The sequence below is a fragment of the Budorcas taxicolor genome, chromosome 15, assembly GCF_023091745.1.
Source record: "Budorcas taxicolor isolate Tak-1 chromosome 15, Takin1.1, whole genome shotgun sequence".
Lineage (NCBI taxonomy): Eukaryota > Metazoa > Chordata > Mammalia > Artiodactyla > Bovidae > Budorcas > Budorcas taxicolor.
Genome location: NC_068924.1, coordinates 23,926,420 through 23,936,525, shown reverse-complemented (window position 1 = coordinate 23,936,525; position 10,106 = coordinate 23,926,420). Strand labels below are relative to the sequence as shown.

Genomic DNA, 10,106 nt, shown 5'->3' with positions numbered 1-10,106 from the left:
TAATGCCTATTTTATGACAGAGGATGGGATGGTTGGATGGCATCATCGACTTGATGGACATGAGTTTGAGCAAGCTCTGGGAGTTGGTGATGGACAGGGAAGACTGGCGTGCTGCAGTCCATGGGGTCACAAAGAGTTGGACATGACTGAGCGACTGTACTGAACTGATCAGTAGCTCAGTGGTAAAGAATCACCTGCCAATGCAGGAAACATGGGTTTGATCATGGATTTGGGAAGATCCCCTAAAGGAAATGGCAACCCAGTCCAGTATTCTTGGCTGGAGAACCCAATGGACAGAGGAGCCTGGCGGGCTATAGTCCATGGGGTCAGAGAGAGTTGGACATGACTCCGGAACTAAAAACACACACACACACACACACACACACACACACACACACACACACACACATTCAATAAATGTTCACTAAACAAATGAATATTCTGGGCCCTGTGCTGCTAGATTTGAAAAAAAAAAAAAAAAGTCTGAAACCTCCCATTTCTCTGATTCACCAAACAACTGAATGATTTCTGCATGTCAGAAAGTGTGCTAGACCCTTTTTGACGTGGAATGTGAGTTATTTAATACTCAGTGTGAATTTGTTGGCAGGTAGTATGGCATCCTACTCTATAGATTTTTGAAAATAAGGTTCAGCCCCGTAAGTAAGCTGAGTAAGTGGGATGTGCCCATGCACCTTCTGGTTCCAAGCTCTGTGCTCTTTCCCAGACAGCCTCCTCTGTTTGATCAGACCTCGAAGCTGAATTCAGGGTCTTCTCTCTCACCTTGGCCTCCCTGCCTGGAAAAGAATTACTTCTAGATGGAGTAGAAGGTGGTGGGGGAGGAGCCTGGCTGGGTGAGATGAGATGTCACCTTGCTGGTGGGAGTCAGGTCTCCTCAGCCTTTGGGTCTTGAAGCATATCCTGACTCAGTGGAGCTCAGTAGACCAGGGCCATTTGGCCAATTGTAGTCTGACTGTGGTCTTCCGCATTAAACTTAATTGCCTGCAAACATCTAAACCAGAGTGACACTCACTGTTTTGCCATTATTTGGTTAAAATACATCTTTACCAAAGTGCAGTCAACAAGAAAAAACATGAACTGTCAAAACCCTGCATCTCTTTCCTTGCTTTGTCGTGCTGTGACAGGCGTGGCCGCGGTAGGTGGGGTGGGGAGAAGAGAGTTCAGGGCCAGAGTCCACACGAGGTCTTGCGTTGTGGGCCCCACCTGGGCTGTGGGATGGGGGGCGACCGAGTCTGCTGTCTCTGGAGGGTAGAAGCAAGAAGACCCCCCGAGACTTCATGGTGGACGTTACATAAAGGAGATGAAGAGAATAAGAATGCTACCCCAAAGAAAAGCACAAGCAGGCATGTTTGGTTAAGCAGAGAGAGCCCAGACTTAGAGTCAAAGAACAGCAGAGGCCCTGAGCCCCTCCGTTCCATGTGCCGGTTTAAGGGACTCTGGATGGCATCAAACCTCTCCAAGCCTTGATTTTCTCCCCGTTTTTAAAAAACAGTTTACTTTTGCCTCGCCAAGCATCTTGGGTACAATTGAGATCAGCTGCTGTACTCTTTAAATAAAGTTCCCACGTAAATAGCACATGCTGAGACGATTCCTCTCCACCCAGAGGCTGATGCTGAGAGTGAATAGAAATCTGGGTCAGAACCAAAGAGGAGCAGTGTGGCTCCTTAGGGTCCCTGGTTCCCAAGAAAGTGCAATTTCACCGAACCTCAATGGCAAGCCACTCCGGTGTTCTTGCCTGGAGAATCCCAGGGATGGGAGACCCTGGTGGGCTGCCGTCTCTGGGGTCGCACAGAGTCGGACACGACTGAAGCGACTTAGCAGCAGCAGCAGCAGCATGTTCCACAAGAACTGAGAGGCTGGGAGGCAGGCTGGCTTCATGCAGTCATAGGGAGTCCTGCACTTAGAAGGGCCCCATGCTTGGCTTGGTGTCATTTTGATGTTCTAATAATTTTTAAGCAAGGGACCCTGCATTTCCACTTTGCATGAGGCCCCACAAATTTATGTAGCCAGTCTCAATGTGAGGATATTCCTCACTGGATATCGAGAGTAGTTGAAAGAAGAGAGGAAACAGGTAGGTACAAGGGTAGACAATTAGCTTGGGCTGTGAGATAAAGCAGAAAGTTCTCCAACTCAAAAAACTGTATAAGTTATAAGCTGACATAAAATCGTAAACTTAGGCCTTCCAAAACCACTTCATCCATTCTTCTGCCTTTTAGCAAGGATGAGCCAGTTCTTAAGATGGATCAAACAGTACCTGTAGTTTTGCTTTCCTTCAAGAACAAAGGACCCACCTTTTTCTTTAGGATGATTTGGGGGCAATACTACCTATGGACTAGTCTGCTTTTCTCTACAAGCCCAGTGCAGCCTAAAGAAACTCTAATTTTATCCCACAGTTTTGAGAAATGTTTTGTTCCCATGATCTCATTTGATCCTCAAAGCCCTTTATGCTCATGTTCAAGAAACATGAATTGAGCATGAACAGAGGTCAGGCACAATCCTAAATATTAGAGTTAGAACTGCTGACAGGACGGGTCCCCGCTCTTGCCCCTGACTCCTGACCCCATGTCTTATGGGATCAGGAACCAGATTCTGACAGTTAGATGTTTCACAGGCCTGCAGACAGAAGTTTGCCCCAGAATGGACCATACCCAGAGTCTATACTTGATTTGATGAAAACATTTGGGACTTTCTGAGTTTATATTTAGATGATATTTTCATCTTAGAGGACTTCCCTGGTGGGTCAGACTATAAAGAATCTGCCTGCAATGCAAGAGACCCAGGCTTGATCCTTGGATCAGGAAGATCCCCAGGAGGAGGGAATGGCTACCCACTCCAGCATTCATGCCTGGAAAACCCCATAAACAGAGGAGCCTAGCAGGCTGCACTCCATGGGGTCACAAAGAGTCAGACATAACTGAGTGACTAACACTTCATTACTTTTTGGTCTTAGAATCAGTACTGAAATGGGTTAAGATATTTGGGATGTTGGGATAGGGTGGCTATATTCTGCATGTGGGACAGATATGAATTTGGGGGAGTCAAAATGTGGCAGACTCTATTGGGTTGAATGCTGTTGTTTATCACCAGTTCTGTCCAGCTCTTTTGTGACCCCCATGGACTACAGCCTGCCAGGCTCCTCTGTCCATTGGATTTTCCAGGCAAGAATATTGGAACGGGTTGCCATTTCCTTCTCAAGGGGATCTTTCCAACCCAGGCATGGAACCTGTGTCTCCTGCACTGGCAAGTTGATTCTTTGCCACTGAGCCTCCTCGGAAGCTCCCCTGGGTTGAATAATGCTCCCCAAAATTCATGTCCTTCCAGAAGCTCAGAATACAGCCTTATTTGGAAATGAGATCATTGCAAATGAAATTAGTTAAGATGAGGTCTTACAGAACAGAGTGAGCCCTTAATCCAATATGACTGGTGTCCCTGTAAGAAGAAGAGAAGAGACATACAAAGGATAATACCTTTGTAAGCATGTGAAGATGGAGGCAGGCATTGGAGTGATGCATCCTACAAGCCCAGGGAAGCCAAGATTGTTAGCAACCACCAAAAGTTAAAGGAGAAGCAAGAAGCAGACTGTCCCTCAGAGTGCCCAGAAGGAACCAACCCTGCCTACATTTTGCTTACAGGCTTCTGACCTCCAGAACTACGAGAGAAGAAAGTTCTATTGTCTTAAAGTGGTACTTTGTTATGGCAACCCGAAGAAACTAATCAGGTGGGGACTTCCCTGGTGGCCCAGTGGTTAAGAGGCCAGGCTCCCAATGCAGGGGGCCCAGGTTCGATCCCTGGTCAGGAAACTAGATCTGGCATGCTGTAACTAAAGGATCCTGCCTGCTGCAACTAAGATCTGGTACAGCCAAATAAATAAATAATTTTTTAAAAAGTGGGTACAGGCGACTTGGCCAGTAACACACAGTGGGAAACTGTCACAAAATGGACTGGAACATACTGCTTCTCTTTAGCTGTGTGTCAGTCAAGTCCTGGTTCCACCAGTCACCTGTTATCCTTGGTTAAGTTGCTTAAGTTCTCTGCACCCCAATTCAACCACTTGTAAAAATGTGGATATGTGGAGTCCCCATCTCGTAGAGACGTAAGGATTAAACACAGAAACTTTTAAAATGGTGCCTAATACAGACTCAGTGCTTGGTTTTTGTGGTCGCTGTTATCATGCCTCCTTGGGCAGATTTTGAGGCCCATGATAGGAACCTAGAGTCTTGTTTTATTCATGCTGGTGTCCTCGGTGCTTAGCAATGAGCTTGGCACAGGATAAGAACTCAAAAGAGGTGTATCGAGTTGTATTAGAGTCTGCTAATAATGGTTCTTTTAGTTCCAATGGGTAAGAGAGTGGAGTGAGCCCAAAGTGGGGCTCCCCTCTTGAAGTCAGTCTTCTGGGGGCCACTTCTCTGCAGCTCATGTCAGAGGCAGTGACCCCCGTATGCCAGCAGAATGGTACATCACCAGCTCGGCAAGACACTGCTCTCTGCAGAACTGCCCCTACCTAGAGCCCATCATTTCTAATGGACTAAAGGAGCTGGTGCCTTTAAATTCCACAGAAAGGGAAGAAAAAGCACTTTAGTTTCAGTCCGTGTTCTCCATTAGACACCCTTCAGGTGTTAGCAATATTATGCCACAATTTCATTATCCATTAAAGCCAGGTAATAATAAGTACACAAAGGTATTTGGAGCCTATTGATGTTAATGAAAGAGATCAATCTAATTCAGAATGTGTGTGTGGAGAGCTCCTTGGAGATGGAATAGGCCCGAAGGTTAGCCTCTAATTGCCTCCTTGATGATAGACCCCACCAGTACTCAATTTTGCATGACCGTCTTTATGACATAGTTGGAATTTTGACGCCCAGACTCACGCTTCATACAGAAGCCCATTTTCCTCCTCTCCCAAGCCCCTCCCAACATTCCCAATTCAGAAAGAACGGGAAAGTTGCTGCCATTTAAGTAAGATCCTTGTGCAAGAGTGAGAGCTTCTTGGATCTAGACCATGGGTCGAGTTGGTTTAGCAGAAAGTCCATGATTCACCCTGGAGGGTTTCTAGGGGTCCAAATTCTCTCTCTCTCTCTCTCTCTCTCTCTCTCTCTCTCTGGAGTGACCTGTAGAGCTTGGAAGGATCTTCTATCAAGTTTATTAGCTGCATTCAATCGATATCTCAACAAAATTAATCTACTCTAATCTAGAAAGGAAAATTATATCCGAAAAATAGGATATATGAGGCATATTCCTTCCACAAATGCCCCTCTTCATTTTTCTAGGAGTCTCCTATAGGTCTCCCAATTCCTGCTCACATGAGCATATCCGGGAGAGGATATCTGGGGTCAGGGCTCACTATAGTTCCCACAACTGTCTGCCAGTTTGCATCCAATGCATGCATGCTAAGTCACTTCAGTTGTGTCCAACTCTTTGCAACCCCATGAACTGTAGCTTGCCGAGTCCTATGTCCAAGGATACTGGAGTGCGTTGCCATGCCCTCCTCCAGGGGATCTTCCTGACTCAGGGATCAAACTGGCCTCTCTTATGTCTTGTGCCTTGGCAGACGGCTTCTTTACCACTAGCACCACTTGGGAAGCCCTTGCATCCAACAAGAGTTCTCAAGTATCATTTCTACCTCCACGTACCTCTACCATCATTCTTTAGAAAACAGAAAAGAAACAAAACAGTGCCAGACACGGGCTTCCCCGGTGGCTCAGTGGTAAAGAATCTGCTTGCCAATGCAGGAGACACAGGTTTGATCCCCAGTCTGGGAAGATCCCACGTGCCACAGAGTAACGAAGCCCATTCACCACAACTATTGAAGCTGTGCTCTAAAGCCGGTGAGCCGCAACTTCGGAAGCCCGAGCACTCTGGAGCCCGAGCTCCACAAGAGAAGCCCCAGCAATGAGAAGCCCGAGCGCACACCAACCAGAGAGTGGCAGCCATGCAGCAGCGAAGACCCAGCGCAGCCGTGAATAAATAGATAAAATAACTTAAAAAAAGGCACTGCCATACAGAAATTGAATGCTCATCCTGTTTCTGGGAACCAGTGCCTCCAACAGTGTACTGAAGGAAGCCTCCCCTCCCGTGGCCGCTGGCTCAGGCACCAGGCTGCACACAGGGTCTGTGCCTCTGCTCTGGGCTCCCTGTGGAATGCAGCCTGACTCCAAGGTGTCAGCGGTGCTCTCTGATCAACAATACACGTCCTGGAGCCACAGACAGATGGCGCGTTAGCAGGAACCAGCGGGCACCCGAAGCATTTGATTCAGTGTCAGTGGCAGCGTGTACATCAGGCCCAGGCGGAACATGCATTTAGATCTTTGTTCCTCCTTCTGCCGTCACCCTGCTTATTTAACTTCTATGCAGAGGACATCATGAGAAACACTGGGCTGGAAGAAGCACAAACTGGAATCAAGATTGCCGGGAGAAATAGCAATAACCTCAGATATGCAGATGACACCACCCTTATGGCAGAAAGTGAAGAGGAACTAAAAAGCCTCTTGATGAAATTGAAAGAGGAGAGTGAAACAGTTGGCTTAAAGCTCAACATTCAGAAAACAAAGATCATGGCATCTGGTCCCATCCCTTCATGGCAAATAGATGGGGAAACAGTGGACACAGTGTCAGACTTTATTTTTTTGGGCTCCAAAATCACTGCAGATGGTGACTGCAGCCCTGAAATTAAAAGACGCTTACTCCTTGGAAGGAAAGTTATGACCAACCTAGATAGCATATTGAAAAGCAGAGACATTACTTTGCCAACAAAGGTCTCTCTAGTCAAGGCTGTGGCTTTTCCAGTGGTCATGTATGGATGTGAGAGTTGGACTATGAAGAAGGCTGAGCGCCGAAGAATTGATGCTTTTGAACTGTGGTGTTGGAGAAGACTCTTGAGAGTCCCTTGGACTGCAAGGAGATCCAACCAGTCCGTTCTGAAGGAGATCAGCCCTGGGATTTCTTTGGAGGGAATGATGCTGAAGCTGAAACTCCAGTACTTTGGCCACCTGATGTGAAGAGTTGACTCATTGGAAAAGATTCTGATGCTGGGAGGGATTGGGGGCAGGAGGAGAAGAAGACAGAGGATGAGATGGCTGGATGGCATCACTGACTCGATGGACGTGAGTTTGAGCGAACTCCGGGAGATAGTGATGGACAGGAAGGCCTGGCGTGCTGCGATTCATGGGGTCGCAAAGAGTCGGACACGAATGAGCAACTGAACTGAACTGAACTCTGCCGTATCTGTCCCCAGCCCCGTGCTGGGCAGCCAGGATGGAGACACAGCAGGTGATTAGATTAAGAGGAAGCTGGCCTTTTGCTGTCAGGACCCCGGCTGGTCCAATGTGGGCAGGAAACTGGGCTCTGAATTTCACATCATTGCCTAAAGGTTGTTGAAGGAGACCAAAGTGACTTGACTACTCAGTTCAGAGCTGGCTATCTGGCATGGAGCAACGAAGAGAACATGAGCCATCACTGTGCACGTAGCGGGAACAGGGGAGTCGCGGAGGCTGGGAGAGGTCAAGGGGGCGAAGAACTGACCTGGAGAGTCACTCGGTCTACTTTGTCTTCCAGAGTTGCAGAACTGTTCCTGAGTTCGGCTCCCTGCCTCACCAAGCACGATCGGCGACTCTTCTCAGGATTCTGCTCCCGAGAGCCAGGGTGGAAGGCAACCCCCCACCCACCCAAACAACCCACTGTAGCCCGCACGGCAACAGAACCCTGGGAAAAGCTCCCAGAGCAAGAAATTGGTTCACTGTCCTCTCCGGCTGCCCTCAGCGGAAACACTGAATGGAGAAGAAGCATGGCGGGGAAGACAGCAAAGAAACGCGGACCTGTTCCCTGTGATTCAGGGAAGCCTCTCCTCTCTTTAACAATATTTTATGCCTGTGCTCATCATATTTAAAATGGAGCTAGGACACAGAAAAACTTGACCACCATTGAGAAGACGATATTTAGGGTAGAGGGTGACATGTAACTACAAATAGCGGCTGCGCTATGGAGAGATGGGGAGCGAGCGTGTGCGCGCGCACTCCCACACTCCGGCTTGCCTGCCCCTTCTCCCGTCTTTGTTTGTCTCCGTGCAGTGTAGGTAATGGTGTGTGCAGCCTTCTCCGGAGTGCTTGGTAGGTGACTATGTTCCACCTTGCACGTGCTACTCCCTCACATTTCCCTTTAATGCTCTCCATTATTCGGGCTGCATTAATAATGTTTGCAGGCTGATATCTTTAAAATTAATGAGGTGTTTACTCTGAGCCAAGAAACTCATTGAAATTAAAAAAGCTTTCTTTTCCACCGCCCCCCCTCCCTTTCCCTCGGTAAAAAAGTGGACAAACAAGCCACAATGTAAGCTTTGCTAAAAAACCAAGTAGAAGAGGCAAGGACTCAAGCCCTACCACAAGGAAGGCGTGAATTGGGGTTAGCTGGTGCCCAGCATTATACATCAGTCAGGTTCAAATCACAGCTGTATTTAAGAGGCCTTGTTTTAACAAGTGCTTTACTAGAAAACTGCATACCACACCTTCTAACCAATGGAGGGTTTCTGTGCCCTCAATAATTGCTTATTTCACCACCACCATCCTCCTTAGCAGGTAATTATCCATTGTAACCATAGCACCTTAGTGTAGTCTAATTTTTTCCTTCTTATTCAAAAGGTTTGTTTCTAGGAGAATTCAGCTGTGCTTAATCCTGACCTGTCTGTAGTCTCTAGCTTTCGGTCAGATTACCTGGTCTGAAGGACCCTCCCACCCCCCAGCTACCACCATCACTAGCTGACTTTGTGCAGAAAAGCAGGGTTGAACACTAATGACAAGTCTACTGGCTGCAGAAACTTGCTGCAGACCACATGTCAGGATGGTTTGTAGGGAGGGAAGGAGGAACGGTGCCCCTGGACTGCAAAGCAGCAGGCTTCACTGTCCTGCTCCCACTGCCCCCTCCAGGCAACAGTGGACACATTTCCCCAGGAACAATGCAGCCAAAAGCATTCCTGGTGGCGCATCTGAGAAGCCTGAGTTCTTATCAGGTCCGTGCTGAGCAGTTGTACTTCTCAGATCTGGAAACCACCAGCGGTCTCTGAGGATCCTGCTGGTGACAGGTTAGCTAATCCCTCAAGAAACTTAAGTTAATAATATGATAATTTTATGCATTTGCATCTGGAATAATTAATAATTTACTTAATGTCACACAGGACATTCATACTGAAGAGACATTTTTCTCCTAATTTTGGTTGCTGTGTGTGGGTTTCTTCTTTCTTTCTTTTTGCTTCTCAGTTGCAATTAGAAGTGAGAATGTTATATGTGCTGAAAGGCGTGAGGACTCCTGCTGCAGTGGCTGGTTCGGGGCTCTGTGTCTGAAAACCATCCTCTTTATGTTCATGAATGTAACCGCTCCAGCAGGAGTCCAGGATCTAAGGCTGAACCTCTGGGCTCAGATGCAAATGGATGTCTGGAGCCATCTGAATCAGCTGTGCTTAGGTGATACGAATGAGAAGATGCAGGAGAACAGAGATTGCCCAGCCTGATAGGGGAGGTGAAAGACTGCACAGAAGTGGGCAACAGGGACAGGAAGAGGGGTGGAACCTACATTGAACTGAATCTGTGCAAAATCTCCAGCGCTGTTCTGCAGGATGCGGTAGGTTGAGGACACAGAAAGAAGTTCCCACTCACTGTCATTCAAAAATGCCTTTCGGTCATGTGTAATGTCTTCTGTGCTTCTCAGGAAGGCCAGGTCTACATCTTCCACTGAAAATAACAGAAACAGTTGATTTCCCATAGAAACAGGCACCAAAGACAACCCACTTTTCTAATTCCCAATTAAAACCCTTCCTTTTAATTCTTGCTCCCATATGGACAGTCTTACTGAGATGGGGTTCAATATACCATTTTGAATTAGGGGTAATGATGAGGAACAAAAACTTTCTGGTCGTGAAAAAAAAGCAGCTATGAACTGAGGGTTTGCACTCCATTGTCTGTAGAATGAGAATTCTGTAACGTTCTCAATGGCAATGGAGGCCTAATGTTGTGTTTTCAAATCAACAGCAGCAAAGGGCCCTATCTCTGGGCACAGTACTGTGGTTAGTCTGAATTGCACCAGGAGCCAAATAACGGCAAGAA

At 47.3% G+C, this 10,106-nt stretch overlaps 1 protein-coding gene across 1 annotated transcript in view; it reads right to left on the bottom strand.

Annotated features, from left to right (window-relative positions):
• HTR3B (5-hydroxytryptamine receptor 3B) overlaps window positions 1-10,106 on the bottom strand; it is a 60,460-nt gene that overhangs the window by 4,063 nt on the left and 46,291 nt on the right. The window contains exon 7 of the mRNA XM_052653026.1: window positions 9,577-9,734. Within this exon, the coding sequence (XP_052508986.1) occupies window positions 9,577-9,734 (158 nt within the window). The remainder of the gene's footprint in view (window positions 1-9,576; window positions 9,735-10,106) is intronic.